We start from the raw sequence: 26,299 nt of genomic DNA, 5'->3' as shown, positions 1-26,299 counted from the left end.
CTTATGCCTCGTCTGCCACATCCTCACATGCCACAGTGAAGCACGTAGCACCCGCTGGTGCCATACAACTACTTGCAGAGTGTGATAACAGAATTTATTCCTTCATTCTGAGACTTGTGACTGAGGGTGGCTTAGTAGAGCTTTATTAATTTTCTGTATTCTGGTTCATTAGGATACTTTCAGATTGCCCTTTTGAAACATGAGAAATAAATGCAGGTGCCAAACGGACACCTTCCACATTTAGTTTAGGGCCTACTGACATTGTAACTTTAATTTTGTGTGCTTTTAAAGGCATCGAGATGACTTTCATATCTCTTCACCTGTTCTCCTCATTTCTGTTAGTTAAAACAAAATTATAGGGTTGCAAGCCCTTTCTGGCCAGTCAGTCTGTGTGCACATGGTTGTGTGTTGATGTGCCCTTGTAGTTGTTAGTTGTTTGCATGTGTTTCCTACATATTCGATGGCAGCCCTCAGACCCTGGCAGCGACCCAGCTGAAAAGTTCCGGTACTGTCCAGACGCATCCTTTAGGGACCTCATCAGCCCGTGAATTTCCTTCCCCTCACGCCTGAGGGCATCCATATTCATTTCCTCCTCTGATTTGGGGAAAATGATGAAAGGCTGGCTTTTTTCCAATCTCCTCTTTCCTGCCAAGGTTGCCTGCATTTCAATGCAACGTAAATCTGCAAAGACCTGCAAACACGCTCCCATTTGGACACGACCAGTTCCATGTTATTAGTATCATGCCATGTCCAAAAAAAAAAAAAAAAGAGAGCGAGAGCACCCCAAGGTTGTTATTGTAATAATACAGTATGTTATTGTCAGAATATTTGTGTGGATAATTGCGCAGCACAGTACATCAGTCCTTCAGTCATAAAACTGACTCATTGTGAAATTACTTAAGTTTCACTGTTGTCTGTATTTACTTCATGCAGAGCACTTCCTCTGGCTCTTCACAGAGGTCTGCTCCTCATAAAATGGATATCTCAGCTACTGTCAAGTTATGAGGGGCTGATGATAACACCGAGTTAACTGCATCAGTTTGAAATAAACTGTGATTAAACTGGTGGGTGGGTATTTACTCTTACCGGCGACGGGAAATGAATGTTAATGAAAATAACAGTCACATACAGTAATAACCCAACTCTGTAATTATTGGCATGCTTTGATGATACCGTATGTACTCAACACACACATGCGCCTACTTAGCTAAACCTCAGGTAGACTATCAGCTCCCGTAGCAAGATCCTGCCCTCTGCTATGCACAACAGCGCTTAAGGCGGGGCGTCCCGGCCCAATGAGGGAGCGGGCTGGCAGTTGCCGAGACAACCCTAAACACACATGTACACAATGGGAAGGCCCCACTGTGAGAGAGGATCATCTCCACCCCTGGCTGGATAAAGAGTGGTGTCGCTCGACTCATTGGAATGCACTCCTGCCCTACAGGCGTATACAGCAGAGTGTGTATACAGTTTGCAAGCATCCCACATTGATCATTATTGATGACACACCATTTATGGAGCTTTATACTTAAAACTACCGTACCTAGAAGACATTGTTCGTGTTACTGTTTCTGTGTGTTTAGTATGGGAGGACTTATCCAAGTTATTACGAAAACTACACCATGTTTTGCTTGAAACAAGAAGTGAGATTCTCTGTTTCCAACAAGACAAGTAAAATTACAGTGACAAAGCTGAAATTTATACCAAACATGGGAATTCAGCTGATTGCAAAATAATAAATAGAAAAATTGTGATAAATGAAAGCTGTCTGGATGATTTTCAGTCTGCTCTTCGTTCCATAATTGAAGGTTGAAATCTGAAAACACTCTGCTGTGGTGATCCGGGCAACTTTATTTCACGTACTTGCTGTTTTGTCTCTACCAGTCCGTGTGACAGCTCGCTCTCACAAATGGCCCCTGATAGTTTTTACCAGCGGAATTATAGAGCCCAGAACTCAGTCTGTATTGTTTGGCCCCAAATCTGGGCCACATATGATAACAGAATTATCATTCTGTACAGTAAGCGTGCAGATACTCACGCAGCTGCCTGTCATCCGAGGCCCGCGAGATGCAAAATAGCTTGTGGCTGTGGGTGTCTGATAGGCCTCGGTTTCTTTTATAGCTCAGCTTATAGTGCGCTACGCAGGCAGTGTGTGTGGGCATGTATGACTCCGACCCTGACCCAAACACGCTTTTCCTGCTGACCAGCGCAGTAAAGTAGTTTGTGTGAAGCAGCCAGTGTGTCTCTCACCGTGAGGGCAGGTTGTCTTTCGGTGGACGGGGTGTAACCTGTGTTTTTATACAATGCAGTGTTCTCAAAACATTCAAAAGTCTGACAATTGATACAGTTCGTGCAACTGCAGAGGCTGAACTTAAGACAGGAAAGTCCAGTGACTTCTTCCGTGACGTTGCTTTAAAATAAATTAAATTTGTATTTGGGGCTGTACGGTCGAGTTGCGTTGGGCTCACATACGAAGGAGCTTCGATGTTAGGCCATCTGGAAAATAGAGATTTTAAAGAGGGCGAGTAAAACTTAAGCACTGCTACGGGACACAACTCAGCTAATTGTAAACAGCTGCAGGTGATATCGGCCTTTAGACTAAAGACAAAGCAGGGGCAAAAGTCTCACTGAAAAGCTGAGGATCTAAAGGAACACTAGAATTCCGTCTGACCTGCTCAGGAAAATATAAAATGTGCTCTTTAAGAATAAATGATACCAATTTACTCTGTCCCCAAGTGACAGATGTTTTTTGGGAGCAGTCATGCTTTTGCACTGCAACATCCTAAAGGCAAAACCCCCACTGAAAACCCCATTAGAATCAAATGAACGTCTAACACGGCTAATTGCAGGTAAGTGTCATAGTGAGATGTGCTTTGAGCTCAAGATGGTGCAAAATGGCATCATGTATTTTTGTTTCAGCACAGTTGAGATAAAGCCTAGGGATATAGCAAATGCGCCAGGAAAAAAAAAAGATTTCATTTAGAAAGTAATGTTTGCCTACATTCTCGGTATTTGTCAGCACTGAATCATAGTGGTTGTTGAGGTCGGTTGAGAAAAGAGAAAAGTTAAATGTTGCTCATTTTCTCAAGACAAACATCTGCATGTCATGTCAAAACAAAACGACACGTACTACGCAGACTGTTTATAAAGAGGAATAAAAACCCTGGATTTATTTTCCTTACACGCCCAGTATATTATGAATCAGGGTATGTGTAGGTCTCGAAAAGTAGAAAGTACTGAATCAGTTCCTCTCAGAAAAGGCCTCAGAAGGAACTGAAAAGTGGTACATTTGCTAGCTACTGCTGGCTTCAGTACCTTGGCAGTTCTTCGGCTCATAATGAGCAAAAGTCACTTTTTGCCAAAACCGAAACTTAAATTAGTTAATTTTTTTTTTTTTTACTTGTTAATCCATCCATCAATTTTCTGTCTCTTATATGGCCCCAGGTCACATTAGTGGATTAATTATATGACGAGGATTTATTGTTATATACAGCTGGGAAGCACTGACAAAAATGTGATATAAAGGTCAATAAATTCATGTCCCTAATGAATAATTCTAGGTCTTATTGTCCCTAAACTTTTTCTGGTCTTCTTTGAGGCTTTCTCATATGGTATGAAAAGTTCATTCTAAGTGGTATTTAAAAGGCCTTAACAAGTCTTAAATTTAAATTAACACCAAAGTCTAATTCAATTAATCGATCAATTGATCATCAGAAAATGAATCAGCGACCAATTTGATGATTGATTGATCATTTCAAGTGACATTTCAATCACAAATTTCAATTGTACTAGTTTTCAAATGTGACTATTTGATGATTTTTTATTGTATATGATAGTAGACTGAATTTTTTTTTTATGTTCTGGACTGTTGATCAGACAAAACGACACGTTTTAATGTGTTAACTTGGGAAATCATGGTGGCCATTTTCACTTTTCCTGACATTTTATAGACAAAAGGATTCATTGATCAATCAAGGAAATATTCAGTAGATCAATAATGAGAATAATGATTAGTTGCAGCCCCGTCAAAATTAATTTTCCTCTCTTAAGTTGGTATTTGTGGTGACTTGTCCGGTAATTCAGACTGCGTTCCTGTCTCTGCTTGTCCCGGACTTGTACAGCTTCCAGTGCTGCCTTGTAGTAGTGTGACTGGGCACCATCTTGTGTCCTGAGCAATAGCAGCAGGCTGCTCCATGGCAGCACACCAGCTGCCTGGAGTAGAGAGGGAGGAGAGGAGCTGGGCCGGCCTATCTCAGATTTGGGTCTTTGAGTTACTGACCCTCTTTGATAAACCCCTCTGAATGACACTGGCATAATTCAGCCTAAAAGTTTGCAGTGTCACCGGGATGAGCTAACTGTCTCCGCTGAATCTATTGGTGCAATTTTCGAAATAGGTTTATAGCAATTCTTGGGAGAGGAGGGCGAGATAGTGATATTACTGACTTTATCGCTGCAGCTGAGCAGCTTCTAGCACTTCTCCCCTCTGTATCTCTCTATTCCTCCACTGTAGAGCAGTGAAGGATCACATTGTACATTCATTGTAGGAGGTACTCAGGAGAAAAGAGTCCAGCTCCTAATGGGGGGGGGGGCAGGAAAATAATACGTCATTATTACAGTAATGCTGTATTATCCAGTCTTATCATAAGCTTATCTGTTTCTTCTTCTCTCTGGTAGGATTTTACATCTAGTTTAGCAGTATCTTAACTCAGTGCTTGTCGCAACATTCGTCTTCTCGCAACCGGATCTTGAACACTAGCTTCCTTTATAAGCCTTTTTACGGTTTTTGTGTTATCAGATGGGTAATTTCATCCGAATTAGTATTCAAGTGCAGTTTATAATGTTGCTATGAAGATGTCTCACTTTACTGTTTTCCCCCATCTCTAATTGTATAATCTGTGGCCCAATGTGTAATTTAAGGACATTATCAAAATTTGCCAAAACTTTCTCAGTCTAATCTTCAATCATTATCTCTCTGTATTTAGCCTAACAAGTAATATCTGAAATGAGTGAAACAGAATCACATTGACTGTAATTTAATAATAATGGGAGACCACTTAAGCAATAGGCAAAATAATGAGTCATCCTGGTTATAGACTGCACCTTTAATCCCATCATTTTTTTTTCTCGGCCTGCATTCTTATTGTATTTTCATCAGTGTATTACAAACAGCTCGTTGTTGAAAATCTCACTGAATCTTTTTTTTTTTTTTTTTTTTTTTTTTTTGGCTTTTTTTGTCTTTTTCCTTTTCATGTGTCGGGACAGAATCAGAACCCAAGAATCTAATATACTGAGCCCAGTATAGTGCATCCTATAAATTGATTTTGACCCAGTCTTTGAACAAAAGGAACACTGTTGCATTGCCATCCACGGCTGATGCCACTCCCTCTTTGGCTCACGCTGAATACTCTCCTTTAATAGTGTGATGGGTGGTAGCTGGCTGAAAAAAAAAAAGAAAAAGAAAAAAAAAGTGCCTTATTTAGTGGGTTGAAGAGAGGTAGGCAGAGCAAGGATGGGGTTTCTGTGACTGGCACCGATCAATCACTCAGTGAGGGGAGGCTAATGAAGCAGTCTATGGTTTATTAAAGGGTTAGCAGAGAAGAGATTACTGCGGGGCCTCAGCTTCCCAGAAGCCCAGGGAAAGAGGATACAGTGCACCTCTAATGGTTAGAGGCTAGCCATAAACCGATCAAGGTGTTTACTCTAAGCTGAGTACTATTATGTGGACTGGGTGTGAATACAGATAGTTTTAAAATCGGTGTTTTTGGCTAAGGTAAAGGAGAGAGTAGGGACTACGAAAGAACGTGTGTGTGTGTGTGCTGTGTTTGGGATCCAGTTTGAAAAGTTAGATGGTGAACACCACAATTGCGTTTAAAAAATGACCGAAGATAATGGCCCCGACAAGTACACGAACCGCAACTGTTTCATAATGTGTGTCCACTGTAAATTAGGCCTCGGTTTGGCGTTTGCGAACATAGTCCGGATTTCAGGCAAATATTCACTGGATGAAATGTGTAAAATAACCTTATTCTGAGAAAATATGAGCGCAGTGAAACCAAGGCACTCTCTCAGATAGTTTGAAAGACAAATGAGAAGCAGGGGAGGGAAAAATGCAAAGCAGATGTTTTTCTCACCGTTTTTAATGGCAGCAAGACATTACTGATGCCATTACAGAGACCTTTTATGGCTTCTTTTAATCCCCTGGCCTGCCCGAGGAAAGAAACCCCTTGTGGTGCAAAGTAGCCTCTTTACTTCAGAACGACAATTTGAACCCATTTCCAACTCACTTCCCTAATCTGCCAAAGGGTTTTACATGGCTTCCTCTGTAATTATTCTGCTCTGAAATCAAAGGTAAAGAGGCATTAAAATACACTTCTTAGGTAAACATATGCCGCTCATCATGTGGGGCTTGACTCAAAGTATCTTTTGTAAAAAAACATAGTGCCAGAATAGTGCAGCTCGTGCTCGTGCATAGTTTTTTCCTTGCTTCAATTAATTTTTCTCATTTGGTTCAAAATTTTTCAAACAAAGCAATCGTTGATAATGAGATCCAATAACTACCTTCTAACTCCGTTATCACCCTCACGTTTGGGCCAGTAGATTTACATGCGGTGTTCGCTGTCTGCTTCCTGCATCAGACCCAACCTGTAAAGCTCAGAGGAGCACTTACAGGGGTCTGGTTAGGGGCTAAAAATGAGGAGGAGATGAACTATATGGCTCCATCCCACAGTCCAGCCGACAGTATATCAGCGGAATCGCAGCCGCATGGGCGTGTGTGTGTGAACGCTCTCCTCATAAATATCTCTCCCAACCCCCCCTTCACACCACCCCAAAGGGGCCTCTCTGATGGTGATGGCGAAAGGATGTCGCTGTCTGGGTGATTGAGTGCTGCTGGTCCTGGCCCTGGGCACATCCCTGTGCTCTGAGCCCAAGTGGGAGGCCTACCGCTGAGCGCTGGCCTGAAGGGACTAGCCTGGAGGCGAGCAGCCGCACAGCGGCAGGATGTACCTCTCCTTCTGTCTCTGACACAAGAGCCCCAACTTAGTACAACCGCTTCAGTGCCTGTTAACAGAATGTACAGTAGAAAGCATTAAACTAGTTGAATATTTGATTCAAATGTTTTTTTTTTTGTTTTTTTTAAATCATACATTCATTCATATATGTTATATATTTGTGTACTTGCCTTATCTGAACTCGAACCCCATCCCTGTACGTCATCGTCATTCAGTCAGAAATCTGAAATAATCAAGGCGCAGTAATTAGCCTCACTTGCTGCATTGTAATTGGGGGCAGACGGAGGCTGCTCATTCAATTTTTTTTTTTTTTTTCCCGTTTGATAATTGCCGACTTTAGCGTGCCCTCTGTTTAATTTTTTTGATCCTCCTAAGCCCGTTCCCATAGATGCCGCTGTTATTTTAATTCAGTGGCTCTTCTGCCTTTCAGCAGTCATCAGAAGCTCCTATATTCCCTTTTTGGGTTTCAGCGCCGTCAGCCTTCCCACTGCCTCCACCATGAGAGCCTTGACACTGTCCAGGTCCGTCCTACTTGGCAAGAGGGAGAGCTACAGAGAAAGGCAGAGTTTATTTCCTGTTCTTGTGAATCATATATCAGTACAATTCCCCTCTGTGCTGTTTGGCAACGGCGGAATGACGGGTGTCATTTATCATACAGACTGAAAGAGGCTGTGGGAAAAGGGATTTGGATTCTTCTGGAAGTGTGTGGACTCTCCTTAGTGGTGAATCATTAAACAGAGGAGTTTTTCAACAGGGATATGAGTAACTCCTCATCCTGGTACTTTGTTCCCCCTATTTCGCTGGCTGGCTCAATCATTAAAAGTCTCAAAAAATAAGATTTACTAGTTTTATAAAAATTGTGAAGGGACATGGCATTTAACTTGTAATTGGGGATTTTGTCCTGCTGAATCCATTAAGTCGCTCTTCAGTCTTTGGTTTGATGCAAGCTCCCTTGGTCATGCTTTGCAAGAATTATATTTAAGCTAATTTGAATTTTACAAATTTGATTAGCATTGCATTTGTCAACTTCTTGTTGTCCTGCAACAAGAAGGGATGACATTTTCATCTTCACTATACAGTTATTTTCTGCTCTCAGTTATGTTGACTGGTATTTAAGATTGTGCTTTATAAACATTTTGTGTTCCTTTGGATTTTTCTCTTCACTTGTCAGGGATGGTTACTATTTCCTACATTTTGAGTTGCGTGATCAAAGAAACCGACTTTTGATAGGCTGTCGCCAGCTCTTCAGCTGCACTGGCAGAAATAAACGTGTCAAGCTTTAACTTATCCTCAGAAAAACATACTCCTAACCCCTGCTGCTCTAATTGAGTGTAACTCCCAGAAACCTGTGAACACAAATGCAAAACTGAGTAGATCATAAATCAGGCTTCTATAGACAGCCCCCCCCTCCCAAAAAAAAAAAACAACAAAAAAAAAACCCTCACTCCCACCCCTCCCAGAGCCTCCCCAAAGGAACTACTGGTTTTCATGAGCTGGCTGGAAATCAACGTTTTCTTTATGATATTTTTGTACCCACCGTCCCAACTTTTTTGTTTTTTCATGTGAAAGTTAGTTGAAGTCCTCACCAGATGAAAAGTGCCAATACGGTATTGTGTAGGGAAATGGGGCTCGGCGCGTTTCAGCTGTCAGCAACTGTTAGCTGTCTCTCATGTGCAGATCACAAAGTTAAATGTGCTGTCAGCAAGTCCTCAGCTAGAAATAGAAGTGTTGAGGTTAGCCCGAGAAGCACAGCCACCCCCTGCTGCCCAGTAGAATGTGGATCCATCAAACAATGTGAACACATATCAAATCTGAGCATAAAGGTGTAATAAAACAAATTTTCAGGTTTCAAGGTGTTGGAATCTGCTATGACACAAAATGATCAGAGCTGCCTTTGGTCTGTCTTCATCTGCAAGAGTGCATCAATAACACAACTGATGTGGATGTTATCTGGTAATATTTAGCTTTTAGGCTACAGCAGTATGCAATGCAGAGGTCTGGGATGCCTTCCTTCTTGCAAAGAGTTATATCTTGATGTTTTCTGAACCCAGGCTCTGAGTGCGTGACCTCTCCCAGAGGCCCAGAGTCCCAGACCAGTATCTTGACATGTTAGCCTGCCACCACCTTCTAAGGAAGGGTGTAGATGCCCGAGAGGTAAATGAAAACATTTGGTTCTTGCCAGACCTGTTCACGTCTCAGCTGGGCCACACGAGCTGGCAGGTGACGCGTGTACTGAGGAGAATCGGAGACCGCAGCGGTGGCCTACTTCTTTTCTTCCACACCGACCACGCAGGCCACAACCGAGACACACAGATGAATATGTTCTTGGCTCAGAAAACACCCCGGTGAGACTGACAAAGACTTACCTGCATCCAGCTGAAATTCAGGCTGCATCTTAGCCTTTTTATGCTTAGGGACCTGTTTTATCCGCTACCGGTGTGTGGGAAAGCATAGTGCTAGTCTGTTTTGGATGATTCCTCTGGGTCATTGGTTCTTCCCTGTAGTGTCTTAAGTTTATAAAACCCCTTTGTTGGTGAATGTAGGGGTTCATTCAGTGGCTGTGCATCCCTGATCATCCTCCTTTTTGTTCGGTTATTTTCAGAAACAGACTTGACATTGTGTCACCATCTCCTATCAACATCTGCAATTACCAGACAATTCACATTCAGGTCCCATGGGGAAGTATGATTGCAATTAAAAGCGCGGGGCAAATGTTAATTAAGTTAACTACTTGAAACTGGAAACAGCGACTGTTTTAAATGTTTTTACTTTTAACCTTGCTCTTGCTTTTTCACTTCCATTTATTTTCACAGCCTGGTGCAAATTACAATAATAATTTTAGAGACACAATCAGGGTTTTTTTTCTTTTTTTTAATTTTTGATTAAACACTGAAATATTTCATAACATCTACAACTGATTAATACGTTGCAAATTTAAAATAAAAAAAAAGTAATTGCCACTGCAACAACGTGTAATTCACACTTTGAGCTTCTCTGACACATAGTGCTGTTGGTAAATGTTGGGATGTTCTCCAGTTGACTCGAAGACTCGCAGTGGATAATACTGCAGTTCATCGGGTTATTAAATCAGAGGGAATAACAGGCCAACTTCTGGCCATTCTTGTGATTGATGAGCCAAGCTTTATTTGCTGAGGCGGTGTGTTTGTTCCAGTGTAATTGTCTACCAGATGGCTAAGCTAACTGTTCTTAAATGCCTTCAGACCTGCAGGGGTCCTGGGTCTTAACATTTTCCCTGCTAATGACATTTTGCCTGCAAACATCTCATAGTTTTTTGTTTTTTTTTCTTTACTTTTCTGATCTCTAATGTTCAGTATCAAAGTGGCTTTGCAAGGCATTTAGTTCAAATTATTTCCTCCGTACGATTCTGGTAAATTCCTTTGCAAAAATGAGAGCGTGAGAATGAGAGAGAGAGAATGAGAGAGAGAGAATGAGAAAGGGAGAGAGGGAGAGAGAGAGAGAGAGAGAGAGAGAAACAAGACTCCACTCTACCTGTGAGGAGTCAGATTGGAGGAGAAAATGGATCTAGGTGGCAGTGCGAGTCATCAATCACAGCCCCTCAAGGGGAGCTGCAGCTAAAGCTGCTCTGAAGTGCTATCTGTCAGCTGCTCCGATCCAGTCGGGGGACCAGAGTGGGGCCATATCGCCACCCATCAGCTCATACTCAGAACACAACTGCCATGTAAACACGTGCAGGTGCTCCTGTCAAAATAACCCATGTCCCAGTTCGTGAGGTCGTGGTCAGTCGGCCTCCTCGTTGTGAGGGCGCATCCTCCTCATCTGTTTTTCAAAGAAATGTCTCCAGATGCTCCATTTTCTGTAATAGGGTTTTGATTGTTAACAGTGTTGGGTGGTTTGTTGTAATTTAAAAACAAGTGTACTGTTTCTCCTGCTTTCCTCCGTCCCTCCCGTCCCGATCCTGAATAAAGCCACCGAGTGCTTCTCCGCCGCTGTCGAGCCACGTCTGTCAATAGCTTTCAAGATGGATAGTTGTTCTGCATGCTTATTGATTCGGCACAGGCCAGAGATATAAGTATCATTTGTCATTTCTGGAATTATTTGGAGAGTCCTAGTTAAAACCCAGAGTGGGGGGGGGGGTTGCCTTGGGGGGTTGGTAGTTGGTGGGGGAGTAGCAAGTTGTCTGGGCTTTGATGAATGACTGCACGGGTTTTTGGTTTTTACTGCGAGCGCCGGGGCCCTTTAGCCGCTATTTGCTTTCACCATGGTCCAAGAAAAACAATGCGATGGGTCCAAGGACTGAGCAGCATCGTCCTGTCATGTAGTGTAACACAGCGAGCAGGGTGGTCCAGGCAGAAGAGTCAGGAGGAGGTCGGGCCTTGGACACTACATGCTGCTTTTCCAAAAGACCCAATAGGTTGTAAGCTGTCCTGCTGCTCTGTGGTCCCGGCCGACGGCCCCAAAACACATGCTATGAATTTGAATATTAAGCATTCAGGATCTACAGTGTAATGACAAACAGATTTTTCTAGTTTTTAATTTTAAAACAGCATACAACAGGGAAGTTGAGGGATGACGTTTGTTAACAGTAGCCTCGGCGTATCCTCTGTGACTTTGATTATGTCCTGTTTTGGGCACCATACCAGCAGCAGGGCTGGCTTCATTACTGTATGGATCATCTTTTAAGACCATTTAAGATCAACGAGGGCTTTCGCCACTAATGACAGAGATTCCAAGAAGTTCATTAAATCCCAACCCTTTGTTTCATTCAGCTGAACAGTCAGTTATCAGAAAAGGGAAGTTAACAGATTTATGTTCGTCTTTTGTGAATTCAGTGAAATTGTCTCATTTTTATTTTTGAGTGCAACTTGAAAGTTGAGTCAGAGTGTTTCTGGAGTTCGGTGAGGAAAAAGTGTTTAACAGAGGAACATGTTTAACAGCAACAAAAGAGGAGAGAAGAGGAAACTCAGACACATGAATGACAAGTAATTATTTCCCTTGTCCATCAAACTGTGTTTTTGATGCAAGGATGCGATCAAACATGATATGAACAACTAGCCTTCAAGTGAAAATGATTCTCAAACCGTGCAAAGCCTGAGTGTGAGCTTTTGTGTTGTGCTGCAGCATGAATCATTCATAAACATGCACGCACACATGGACACACACACACACACACACACACACATTGGGCAGGGCAGCCTTTTGCCTGACAAATATTATTGCTACAGCTTTTCAGTGCTAGATGACCATTGTGTATTCATTTCCATTTTAGCTTGCCAAAATGTCTTCTCACAGCAGGACAGGGATGGAGAGAGAGAGGGAGAGCAACAGCTTTGTGTGTCTTTCAGTTTTTGTCGGTGAATATCCCCACACAGAGTGGCCTGACCGACTGCCCCCGGTCTCCCTGCACAGCCGTCAAACGGGACAGTGCACCGGGCCTGCTGTCTTTTCACCACGTGTCCCTTCTCACATGGGCAGAGCGGGCTTCCACGAGGCCTTGGGAACCGCTGCATCCTGATCTCAAATACAAAGAATTTTTAAAAAAGAGTTTTATTTTTTAGCAGTTTTACATTGTGATCTGGTTTCTACACAAGCCCCGTATAAACTCCGTTATGAATAAATATAAAGTTTTTGAATAATTAAAAACAACCATGGTGATATAGCGTGGTTTTTAAGTATTAATTTAAACCTGCTTGCTACAGTATGTCATTAGAGAGGGTATTTGCATTAGTAGGGCAGCTTCTCCATTTTGTTTGCCAGAGCAGCGGGAGGACAGACAACAGAGGCCCTGCTTAATCCCTTTGGAGAACTAGTGCATGAATTGATATATCCTGCTCTCTCTCCATCTCTCTCCCCTCTTGCTAATGTCTCTCCTAGAACTTGAACAAACAGCCTGTGCGTGTAGGACATATAAGACAGATGTTTAGGATTACTTTCACCTCATTGGTCTATTGTGTGCACTTTAAGAGAGCTCAGCTGATGTGGAATGCCACTCATTCAGGCTCTCTGCTCCTACAGGGCTCCTCCTGTTTATCAAAGTGCCATCTGCACTCAAGGCAGAACAACACAATTTTCAAGAGCGGGATGTTATGAAGAAAGATTCCCCGGTAATTGGAAAAATCATATAGTCCTCTCATGTTAAATTTTGAATGCCGTTTTGTAGGTTAAAACCAACATGGAAACCTACTATTAGTGTTTAGTTTTCTCTTCATTCATGTGTGCCTAACCCTAGAATCTCTGAAATTCAGTTTTTTCCTTTATAGAAATAAAATAGCCTCTCTCCCCCTGTCTCCCACTCATCTCGGTTTTTTATGTGTGTGTGTGTTTACAGATGTGGAAGCAAAATGGCCAGACCCACATTGATATTATTGAGGGGTGACATTAGCTTTTAGCAGAGTACTTATCTAATCTGGCTGCTGTGGGAAGCCGGAGGAAGTGACTATGGGACAGGGGCCGGGGATACTGCATCTTTAATTACCACTGATATCGCAATGGAGAAGAGAGGAGTGTAGCCGCGGATGGTGGGGGGGTGGGGGGTGGGGGGGTAGGGGGGGGCAGGGGATGGGGGGTAGTTGAGAGAGGGAGAAGACCCGTGTTCACTTTTTAATTAAGGCTCCGTAGTGTAACTCGTCAATGTACATTATTGGAAGAATGAACGTCAATGCCATTGCTTTTTCTCCCCCTCCTTTATCTCTGTCAATGATTCAAAGACATGATTTATGGTTCGTCTCCGTCTTTCAGGATCATCCATCAAGCGCCGGCTCTGCCGCAGCGCCACCCGTTGTAAATCATTCTGAAAGCCTGTCACTCATTTCCATTAACCGTTCCTCTGTCGCTCTGGTCTCCACCTCCCTCAACCCCCCCCCCAACACCCCCACCCCCCCAACCCCTCTCTCCTCCCCCTCGGTGCACAACCTACAGCCACGCAGGGTATCAGTTCCGTTCCGCTGCTTCGTCCGCCTACCTTCTTTTAATAAATTAACCACTTTCTCCCATGCAATGAATAAAAAAGGCTCTGCACTCGTCTTGCAGTCGGCACCTACTCCTCCTCCATTACAGCTGAACCACCTTAGAAATGTCATGCCGCTGACTCGTAGGCTAAATGAGGATGTAGCACAAAGAAAATGTTTTTGTTGCACTGACTTTTCCAGTGGCAATATTTGAACAGCTCGGATACGTTTGCAGTGTGGTATTAATGAACATATATCCCACACATGCGGGGCACTGCATCTGGTTTTATTACGTTTCTTTTATTGTAGTTGACTTGAGGATAATTTGGCAAAATGCGAGCACACGCTAATAACCCATGTACCTGGAATAGACCACGTTCACATTGTTTCTTTTATGCGTTCGTTCTGAGAAGTACTGTGTTCAACTTTAACAGTTACTGGAAACAATGCTATGCTTGTAATTATTGCATATGGTAAAAACAACACTAAGTGGGAAGCTCTGCCGTTAAAAAAAACGGGTTTCTGTTAATTCTACGAGTAGTTTAACTCAGACACTCTAACATTGATTGTAGTCTTTAACCAGTGTTTTATCGAAACAGGTCTTATGAACAGAAATAATTGGCTCAATGGAGTGACTGTCAATCTCTCACAATGCTTGATGTGCCTGCTCCGGGGAGCCCGATTCACTGGCTTCTTTTTTTCATTCTAATCAACATCTAGATATCAACACAGCGGAATACCCACAAACAGCAGAAAGCCTGTTTTGAGGGGAAACTTTCAACTATTGGGTGCCAACACATTTCACTATTTGGGCAGCCATTGTTCTCAGAATGGGCTGTCAAAGTGACAATGCGCACCAGGCAAATCCAGAAGTTTGCACTTTTCAGAAAACAGCGGGCCCTAATCATTTTGTGGAGGACACTTGACAACAAATTTGCCATTAAAATGAATCTGAATAGGAGGGAGCGGGCTGTTTTGAAGCATTTCTGCCTTTCTTACTGTTGCTCGTCTTGTCCCACAGAGCTCCAGGTTTGGCTGGCTTGCTTCTCTCCCTTTATGCTTGCAGCCTTTGGTCCCGCTAGAAAACTGACAGTACCACGCTTCAGCTGCAAATTCACTCTGTAGCCTCATTGTATTTAATGAAGGGAAAAAGTGGCAATCTACTATTAATGAACTTGGAATGTAAAAATATCCCTCCCTCTGCTGAAAACTGCATAAAACTGCTTGTACGAGGAAAGCTTTGGCTGGAAACCCTCCAGAATCTAATGAAAGATCCATACAGGGACGGAGCGAGTGGGAAGAGTTAGTGAAATGCAGATTGTTTTAATAGAATACACACAGTCTCTTCCAGCTGCACTATCAGATTCATCAAGGCCTGACCTTGATGGAGGGCTGTTGTTGTTTGGGAGGGCCAGTGTTTAGGGTTCATGCAAAGTTTATGATGCAGGGACTGTATGTACTATATATATACAACTACTGATCTCGGGGGAACACTAAATGGAACACAGTCCATCGAGTAAAGAGTGAAGGAGACTTGCCTCTGGCTGCTTTCTTTTTTTTTTTTTTTTTTGATAATTTAATATTACATCATGAAATAACACAAGATCACAAGGAAATAAAAGGCCAATTTAATATTAAAGACAATTAAATCCTAGATATTGCCCCTCAGATGCAAAATAAAGCAGAATCATATGATGGAGCACCTATTTAAAAAACATCAGACAATGAATGGTTGAATTGGAAAAGCTCTTTTTTTCCGCCGGGCTAGTGGGCATGAAAAACAAAAACAAACAGCGTGTTAGGTGCGTTAGAGTGTGGGCCATCATACCTTTCACTCAGTATCGCATAAAACTAGAACAAAGGCCTTATGTGTGCAAGGTAGTGGTCCTTTAAACGATGGCCCACTTTCCCCCCTGCTGCCACGCAAACATTCCTGACTGACAGTCAATCAGGGAAATTTGAACCGAAGCAAGATGGTCTTTTATTAGTACCGCCCTGTTTGCTCGACTGGTCAGCTCCAATATGCGAGGCGGTTTGAGTGGCGTACTGTAAGATGGTGGGTTCTCTCTCTGATAAGGGTGAATGAGGGGTAAACTGCTATTCTGCAGAAAGGAACCATCAGACCTCATCATGTCGCTCCTGGAGAGCCGTGTCACGAGGCTCCTCAGACACCAAGTGACAGAGCGGCGCGAGGCTGTTCCCCCCTGCTAGTGGAAAACACAGTGGCGCCGAAGCCGCCCCGCTTCTGCTCCGCCAACTGGAACTTTGTATCAGTCAGGGCAGAAAAGATCACCTTTAATGTGACAAATATACACCGAGGCTTTTAAGCCCCTTCGGTAGTAACGTTATCCTACATTATGCTCGCCAAATTGTTTTTATTTACCTTCGCTCGATAGCAGAACGGGACGAATAGAAGGCAGTCATGCTGTGTACAGGGTATTTGTTACTGTTTATACAAAACAGCACGTTACAGCTTACTCAGCAGCCAGAAATTAAAGGGTTGGTTCATCTAAATTCCAAGAAAAAAAGACACAAATTTTCTCACTTTCCACAGTTTGGGATTTTTTTTCCCCGGGTCTGCAGGTGTCTGTATCTGAGATTTCAGATGCCATCTGCTCAACACGGTGGAATTGTGTTCGTGGTGCTCGCAGATTTACAGTGGAGGAAGAAGTATTCAGATCATTCACCGGACTGAAAGGGACAATATGACACTAATAAAATTCTCCATTAAGAGTAAAAAAAAAAAGTAAACATACAGACAAATTATCAGCAGAATGTACTTAAAGTATCAAAAGTTAAAGTTCTTACTATGGAAAACGGCTCCTTTCAGTGTTATAGTATCGTATAATTAGATTATTATTGATGCATTAAAATGTAAGTTATTCTTCAGTAGTTTGTAGGTGATTGAGGTGGAGCTCATTTTAACTGGTTTCATGCACTACTGGGGAATTTGCTTTATAACAATGCATCATATTTTAAACTGGTCATATGTTTTAACGTGAAAAGCAACTTGTAGCTACAGCCGTCAAATAACCGTTGTAAAAAGCTCAATATTTCCCCATAAAAATCGCTGCAGTTAAAGTGTAAAGTGGCACGAAACGGAAATCCTCAAGTGAAGTAGGGGTTCCTCAGACTTGTACTAAAGTATTTGAGTAAATGTACGTATTTTCTTTCCGCCACTGCAGAAAAAAATCTCAGAGACTCAAAACCTGGACAAGTAAAACCGAAAGTATGTGCGTGTCTATATGTGGGTTTTTTTTAAAGCAGGATGAACCAGCCCTTTAAAAATGTCTTGCCTTAGAGTTGTTCTAGCCGTGTATATAAGTATATATGATATACAAATAGCAAATACCCACCTGGCTGTGTGGTCTTGGTAAAGGTCTACGAGACAGGAAGGGAGTGTCTTGTGTATAATTGTCTCTGCCGGTGCTGATAGGGGACCCTTTGGTGAGACGCAACACCAGGCAACTGCATGCGATGCGGTGGCTGTGGCACGTTCAAAGTGATGACTTAGGTGCTGGAGTGCAGATTGCAATGCTCTCCCACCGCTCACTTCCAATTAGGCAGCGGGCCGACTGATGCGTCTCGGAGCAGAGGCTTCTAGTAGGCATCAAAAGGAGCAGCTTCGCTCTGTGACATCGTGGAGGGGAGGGGGGCTCCGGGAGCTAAGCAGGGCAATCTGATGTGACTCAGTAAATATCGTGATTAGCCTCCATGCAACGTACGAGGGCAGACTTTTAGAAAAATTCCCACATTTGTGTCAAAAACTAAAAATACCCTTATAACCCAAACTAAACATGTTCCAAGGCTGTGCAGCTCGGAGTGGCCGCCGTCATTTATTTTATGTGTTTATTAGTGTGTTGATTGTGCATTCCAAAGTTCTCCGTGTTTTTAGTTAACAGAATGTTGGTTGTGAAAACATTTTTGATTAATTGCCATAATTATTGTTATCATTTTTGCCCAAATGAACAGCCAGATGGCAGGATATGGTGTCATATTTGCAATCCTATCATATTAATCTGGCTCTGGGTCCATCTGAGCACATTGTGCCATTTGCTGTGTTCACAATCTGTCCTCAAGTTGTCCATGTCTTTCTTTTTTTTTTTGGAGCTGCGAGTTATTATTTGATTATATTAGATTATTAAATATTAAAGTTGAGTGTGTACGAAAGCAAGGCATTTATCTGCATGAATAGCTCGTGTTTAGTGAAGTAAGTAATGCGCTTTAAGTAACATCTCCATCATGCATACAAAAATTAACATGAGTGTTTCCATCTCATGAATTGTTGTCAAAGCCTCAGGAAGATCCAACAAAACCACTTTGTGGGAGTTCGTGGCTGCTTTTAAACCCACTTTTCAGTATCTAATCTATGTTTTGTCCTTTTTTTGTCTTGACCATAGTGTGTTCCAAAACAGGGTTAACAACCATTTCCTTCCAAACACAACATGATATAGACTCAGCTACGGTGTGTCTGCATAGTTGGGAAGTCTTTTACGGGCATCATCGGAATCATTTAACACCAAAGTGATGAAATGAAATAATGGGTCAGATGGGAACAAATGACACATTCCTGCTTAAAAAGCAAGTCAAAAACTATTTCTCCCTGTGATATCAATTAACCTCAAGACAAATTTTGTCAAAGGGAGCAGACTGAGTGTGATTGTTCTCTCTTAACTCTGCAGTGTCCTTGGGCTCGGGGAGACTGTTTCCTGACAGGGAACAATGAAGAGAGAGGTGTTTACAGATCTTTACAGATGGCTGCGGGGCTCGGAATTAGCACTTCGCCATTTCTCATGTGATTCAGTTCAGAATTAACTTCAGATGTGTCATCAGGACTATCATCAGGATGTCTGACGACGTATCTGTTTGATCTCGACGTTTACTGCTCACCGAGTTAGTCAGATATCACTGTCAAATATTAAACCTTGTGACATGTGTGTCTCATTCTAATGATAGCTCGCTGAAGAAATCACATCGTGTTGACTTTTATAAGCGCACCATCCTGTTTTTATAAAGATCTTCATAACTTTGGAATTATGTTTTGTACGCCAAGCACTTTTTGACTGACATTTCACACCTATTTATAACAAGGGATGAGTACAGTGACTTAGTGTTTTTAGATGTACAGACACAATTAACTGGGTACATTGCTCACATGTGAGTGAAAACAGAAAGGGGAAACAGATGATAGTTACTGAGACAGCCTGGGGATTGTTCAGTGATCCTGACCTGCGTTGTTAGCGTGTGCTCTGCCTATCCAGCAGGCCTCCTTTTTTTTTTTTTCTTTTTTTTTTCTCTTTACACGGCATAAATCCAGGAGATGAAAATGTCATGGTGCAGGTTCATTTTGCAAAGAGGTTTTGATTGCCATACGCGTGTAATTGATTGTTCCAAGGACAGGGGGAAATCTAGAAATGTCATAACAGTACTGCTTAGGTTGGTCCCACCGCTAGGCAATCAATGAGAAGTAAAAAGGGATATTGATTTGCGAGCAGCAAAAACTGTAGCTTGAGACAACCGGAGAGCACTGGGGAAAGTGGCACAGACGTGCGGACCTGTCACTGGCACCTATGAATTACCCAATCTTCTCTGAAGATAGTGTTACCTCGGATACTCACAAAGTCCTGCGCTGGGTATTGCAGCTGTCCATTAGCTAAGCTCCTCGGGCTGCTAACTCTCTGTGGCTTGTCAGATTAATGAAGGAAATGTTGACCTTCCAAGGGATAAATGTTGATGTTCTCACCATTACAAAAGTTTCTACCGGTGTGTTAATATTGGAAACAGAATGCCATTTCACAGCTAGCACACACATTTCTAAAATGATTGACACATTTTGAATGGACTCAGTTCAACAAGGGAGGAGGGATTGTGCTCTATGAAGATATTAATGCTTAAAGTTGAGTCTCAAATATGTTGTCATGTAAGCCTCTAGCACCAATCCAGTTGGTCAGCACGCTGCCATGAATATAGCAGTACATGTAATGTACTATTTCCTATGCAGTTTGCTGGTTTCTCTGGATATAGCGAAAAAAAGTCTTTTGGCTCCGAAAACAGACTGCTGCTTCTGTAAATCCAGGCCTTGCTATGCCAAGAGTCTGTTCTAACGGATAAAGGTTATAAACACTTCAACCGCCTGATTTATGATGGACACCTCAGGTTTTTTGACCTTTGCATATCTCTGTCTGAAGATATAAATTTGTAGTGACACAGATTGGAGGCTTTACAGCAGTTTATGACATGCTAAATCTCAGGCAAGGCATGCCAGCCTCTTGTTTTGTAAGGCTAGTTAGGCTGGGAGTTGCCTTGTGCGGACTCGGAGACAACATTTTCAAAGCACGCATTTACTTTTTTTCCCCTCTATGTTCTGAAAAGAATGCGAATGTAATTGCAGTTCTTCAGTTTTGTTTTACACAGTGACGCACACGTTTTTATACTTTCAACAATGCTGTTTTATGAAGCATATTGGCAGTTTATTCTGTATTCTTAACAAACCTGTTTGTCATTATATAATGATCTTCTGGAGGTGTTTTGCGTTGTTGCGGTACTGTCCTTGAATCTAATCTCGTATTAAAAAGTAATGCAGCTTGGCATGGCGGCAGCACTGTGGTAGACCAAGAGCTGGCAGAGCACAGTTACAAATGGTGTGAGACGCAGAGTTAGACATGCGGGTATCTTGGAGTGATCCCTGCCAGAAGGTTAATTGGTGCCTCTGGATGTCTGCTACTTAGGGCATCTGATAGAAAGGCACAGAACAGCAGGAAGGGCAACAGTTAATCTCTGTCAATTCCTTCCTCAAATACCAAGATAAGACACAAACATTCACATTAAAACTGATATAACTGCGTGTAAGTGCTTATTTCCAGGAAAACTGTGCTTTAGCCCTTCTTTGTGAATTGCGCACTTATTTTACTAATAGTGTCGGTCATACTGAATGGCATGTATTGGTGAATTTTAAGGTATATAAAATATGCAGGTAATAGCCATTACATGGTGGGGTGTACAAGAAGGAGCCATTTCTATTTAACCGCCACTGAACTGGAAAAATGCTCATCTCCCCACTTTGGAGGACGTTCTTACCAGTCCTTCAGTTTTAGTGATGACTTTGAAGAGAGAGGACATCAACTGGGAGCTTGTCATAGCCATTGGTGTTCTCCTTCACTGTGAATACTATATATAAGACTATAAATAAAACATACCCCTGTGCTTTTGACAACTCTCTCCCTTAGCATCAAGGGTGTTTTGGAGGCCATCACTGATCTCAGTGGGCCAATCAAAACATCTCTTGTGCGGTGGATCAAGGTCACGGCACACTGGGGCTCTTGGGTGTGTGTGTGTGTGTGTGTGTGTGTTTGTGGGTGTGTGTGTGCGTGCAGGTTCCTGTTCACCAGGCCCCATTCTCCGTGTTTGTTTTGGGAGTCCGAATCCCGTCTCCATCTCCATCCATTAGCTGGCAAGCAGTTCACCTCCAGGGTTTCTCTTGAGGCACTTTTGAAATATTGATAAAAAAAAAAAAGTCTTATTTTCAGAAGGCAAAGAAGGGGAAGACATTCTACGGGCCGCTCAGTGTAGGACTCCTGAGTGCTCAGCTTCAGCCATCCCTTCATGGAGTGCCCTCTATTCAGAAAAGAAATATTAACCACATGAAATGCATAAGTGCCTGGACAGGGCTGTTATGTCCTATTCATATTTAACTCAGAACACATCAGCCATGTCTCTCCCAAAATGCACATTTTCCAGCATGACCATGAGGCGGAAAATATCTCAGATATGTGACAACACTGACAAACTGCATTTTATTGCAGGATGTCTTGAAAATTTCTGCAAAAAATTGGTTGTGATAGTGTTGACGTGGGTTTCCGGGTGGTTAGATTTAAAATAATCTGAAATAGTTATTGTCAGAAAGGACATTTTCATCTTCTCTAGCTGCGTTCATATCATGTCAAGCAGGCCCTGCAGCCACATGAAAAACCCTCTATGCTGAGTCAGAGTTTCCACTAATTGGATGATGGGAAATGTGTCAATTAGAAATACTGTTGTTTAATTATCTGTTAATTGAAGCAATAATGTTTGTGCTCTATGAGTTGGGCGAATGAACAGGTGAATAATGAAAGAAGTAATTGCTGTTTATGAGACTGTCAAGAAAATATAATGACATGACAGATTGCCAGTAATCTTATGAAATTTTGTATGATTGTCTAGTTTTAACAGTGATAATTGAATCGGCTTTGCATGATCAACATCTTCAGCACGTTCGACCTCTTCATCAGCATCAGCGTTCACTTTTGCAACGTATTTTTATTTTGCTGTCAACAAAACCAGTTTTACCGACGTTGAATCGCTGGATATTGAAACCTTGCGGTAGTGGCTAAATGTCTGTTGAAGTCATGTGTCCTCATCTTTCTCAGTCAAGCCTTTTAATTTATTGATAGAGTAATGTGGGACATTAGAATATCTGAGTTTGTGTTGAGCCATTCCTCACATGTAGCTTCAGGGAGGCTGAGATGTTATCCAGAACAGAAGGCTTACATTTTCATTGCAGTTTTGTGACATCCATAATCACTATGGAATAGGTCATTTGCAATAACACTTAACAGGCCCTAGAAGAATCAATTTCCTTTTGTCACTCAGTGGCCACTGATTGTTGTAAACATCTCAACTTGAGGCCAGAAAAACCTTTGACGCAGCACTAAGTCAATGGCCTGTCGTGAATCACATGGTGCTGTTGGACCAGCAGCAAGTCTGTTAGTAAAGACATTATGACCAGCTATGCTCTCTTTCCAAGGCACAAACCAGCCGTCATTATACTGTCTTAAATGGCTTCTCACAAAAAAATTAATATTTGATGTTGTATGCGGGTTGTCCAAATATTGTACCTTGTAAATGAAATTATGAAGTCATTAAACTGCCGTTATACGGTGTGTTTTAATGTCATTAATTCCTATGTCTCTTCCTTTTCTAGTTTACATGCCGGATGAAGACGCTGTTCTTCAGGATTCCATCGCTGAGGAAGACGGAGAGAACGACACTCAAACTGAGGAGGAATGTTCAGAGAAGACCAGCCCCAAAGTGTCTGAGGACAGAGAGCTAGACAACAAGAGCACTAACACTTATAGCAACCAGAACTCTCCCATTAGTGTCCTTTCCAATCAAGAGGCAGAGCTGGAGTCACGCCTTAGCGATGCCAGTGACAGACTCTCGGATTTCAAAACCTCCTCGCCACCTGAGAGCCAGAGGGATGATGAAAGTCGCAGCTTCAAACATAAAGAGGAGATGGGCAGCAGCTTGGAGAAAATGAGGGCAGCCTATGCAAACTTTCTCTCTGATTCCTACTGGACGGGGATAGGAATGGACTTGAAAATGGCCAAAAACACCAGCAAAGCCAACTGTGACAGCACCAACGGAAGCACCAAAAGTGAGTTTGACTGGCACCAGGATGCGCTCTCAAAGACCTTGCAGCAGACACTCTCCCCAAAGCCTGTGTCCAAACCCAACCTCTTTAGCTCTGTCCACCTGTACAGGCAGACCACCAAACCCTGCGGCTCAGTGTTCACCGGAGCCAGCCGATTTCGCTGTAAGGATTGTAGTGCAGCTTATGACACTCTTGTGGAGCTGACAGTCCACATGAATAAGAGTGGACACTACCAGGACAACAATCACAGCAAACAGAGCAATTCCTCGGCCTCGTCTTCTAAATCTAGGAAACGAAATTTGCAAGATATGGAAGGGAAGGAGGATGCACAAAAAGTTTTGAAGTGCATGTTCTGTGGCCACTCTTTTGACTCACTCCAGGATTTGAGCGTCCATATGATTAAAACTAAGCATTACCAAAAAGTGCCTTTAAAAGAGCCAATCCCAGTAATCACACCCAAATTGTTGCCACCAGCAAAGAAGCGGGCCTTTGAAACAGCAAGACCTTGCTCCCCTGACTCTACGACTGGTGTATCTGGCTACACTGAGGCACAACGGGCCGCCACCATTTCAAATGCTAACAGTAATCGCTACGGCTATCAGAACGGCGCGAGCTACACGTGGCAGTTTGAGACGTGCAAGTCTCAGATTCTTAAATGCATGGAGTGTGGAAGCTCTCATGACACCCTTCAGCAGCTCACCACACACATGATGGTTACTGGACACTTCATCAAAGTCACAAACTCAGCCTCTAAAAAGGGTAAACAGTTAGCGCTTGACCCCCTGGCCATAGAGAAGATGCAGGGTTTGGCCGAGCCTGCTGCCAGTGACACTGAGGGAGATAAGGTGTCTCCAAAAAATGCTTCCCCCGGGAGGAGTGAGAAGGGTAGCCAGGGGGAAGGTACATCAGACAAAATGGAAGAAACTGAAGCTAAAGATGACAAGCAAGAGAGTGAGGATCAAAAGGCAGGCAAAGGGGCTTTTAAGTACCCTTATCTCCGTGAGGAGGATCTTGAACAGGACTCGGGTGGAGGAGGGGACATTCTTAAATCTTTAGCCAACACAGTGGCCTCTGCCATCAATAAAGCTCAAACAGGGACACCAAGCTGGAGTGCTTACCCGAGCATTCACGCTGCCTATCAGCTCTCTGGCATCATCAAAAGTGCCCCTCTCTCTGCATCTGCATCTCCCCCTGCTCAGCTGAAGCAGACATTTAACCACAAGTTGAGACCGATTGCCCCAAAGGGGAAGTTATACCATGACGCGGTGGGAGTTGAGGCTCCCCAGGGACAGCATAAAAATGTTGACATCAAAAAAGAAAAGGTTGGCATTAGCGATGGTAAAGAAAGTCAGAATATTAAGTTTGATCTGGTGGAGAATGATGACAGCGATTGTCAGGATGATTCCTCTTCCTCTTCAAAGCTCGATGCAGACTGTGTGAATGAAGGGAGTGAAGCGATCAAAGGGAAGTTGAGCCCAGATTTCTCTGACAGAGGCAAGACACCGAGCCCTTCTGCCAGCAATGGACGCAGCACTACTTCAGAGCCTCTCAGTGACACTCCAGATATACTTGGCATAAACCCTCTTAGTGCGCTGCAGTCAGTTCTGAACAATCATCTGGGCAAAGCAAATAAACCCAATAACTCAAGACTAGATAAACTATCTGCTCACACCCAGTCTGTTTTTGCTGACATTAATCGTAGCGGCGAGAAACCAGCTTTGAGGCTTGGAAATCCTATGAGAAATAGGCCTGATAACACCTTTCTCTTCGTTAGTGATGACCAACCAATAGACCTGACGAAATCTAAACACAGCAAGCCAACTTCAGCGCTACTACAGCCCTCCACCCCGATGCCCCAGAAATATGCTCTTTCTGACATAGCTGACATGGTTAAAGTTCTTCCAAAAGCCACAACGCCAAAACCCTCCATACCGTCAAGGATCCCGACTATGAAACTGGAATCAGATGTCAGGCGCTTTGAGGATGTGTCCGCCGAGGTGTACTCCGTCCACAAGCGTAAAGGCAGACAGTCAAACTGGAATCCTCGCCATCTTCTCATCCTGCAAGCTCAGTTTGCCTCCAGCCTCTTCCAGACCTCTGAGGGCAAATACTTACTCTCAGACCTCGGCCCTCAGGAACGGATGCACATCTCCAAGTTCACTGGATTGTCCATGACCACCATAAGCCATTGGTTAGCAAATGTAAAGTACCAACTGCGCAAAACCGGAGGTACCAAATTTCTGAAGAACATGGACACGGGCCACCCTGTTTTCTACTGCAATGACTGCGCTTCCCAGTTTAGGTCACCGACCACATTCATTTCCCATCTGGAATCCCATCTTGGGTTCCAAATCAAAGACATGTGCAAAATGCCATTAGAGCACCAGACGAAAGTAGAGGAGCCAGAACTGTCAAAGGTCCTCAGTGTGAGAGCCACAGAGGCTCTCGTCACAGAGGAAGACATTGACTCAAAGTTCAAATGTAAGCTCTGCTGTCGAACATTTGCGAGTAATCACGCAGTCAAACTCCATTTGAGCAAAACTCACAGCAAATCTCCCGACAACCATTCGCAATATGTGGAAATGGACAAGGAGTAGTTTTTGTTTTTTTTTTCATATTATTGTCACTTTTTTTCCTTTTCTTCTTTTTTTTTTTTAATTTTAACACACGGGTCAGATATTTCAACCATTTTTCCAATTAGCGTTGTGTAGTGTGCATCATTATTAAAACATTTCATGGAGTACAGCAAAGACACACTGGTTAGAAATTGTATAAGGAAACACTAAGAGATACTTTTGCACCCTGCTCAATTGCATCACCAGTAATGAAATGTATTACTGCTTGAAGAAACATAATTGCTGATGTTTGCATGCAATAGCCCTGGCTATGACTACTATTTATTTGTATGATATGTCAAGTTTCAATTGTATTTCAAAGACAAAATAATTAACTAA

General features: G+C 42.8%; 1 protein-coding gene across 3 annotated transcripts in view; it reads left to right on the top strand.

Moving 5' to 3' along the window:
- LOC120803316 (teashirt homolog 2) overlaps positions 1-26,010 on the top strand; it is a 101,134-nt gene extending 75,124 nt beyond the window's left edge. For all 3 annotated transcript variants that reach the window (XM_040151665.1, XM_040151663.1, XM_040151662.1), the window contains one exon: positions 22,896-26,010. In XM_040151665.1, the coding sequence (XP_040007599.1) occupies positions 22,901-25,942 (3,042 nt within the window). In that variant the 5' untranslated portion in view covers positions 22,896-22,900 and the 3' untranslated portion in view covers positions 25,943-26,010. The remainder of the gene's footprint in view (positions 1-22,895) is intronic.
- Positions 26,011-26,299: the final 289 nt, after the last annotated feature.

Source organism: Xiphias gladius, chromosome 18 (assembly GCF_016859285.1).
Source record: "Xiphias gladius isolate SHS-SW01 ecotype Sanya breed wild chromosome 18, ASM1685928v1, whole genome shotgun sequence".
NCBI classification, from domain to species: domain Eukaryota; kingdom Metazoa; phylum Chordata; class Actinopteri; order Istiophoriformes; family Xiphiidae; genus Xiphias; species Xiphias gladius.
This window is presented reverse-complemented; position numbering and strand designations above follow the sequence as displayed.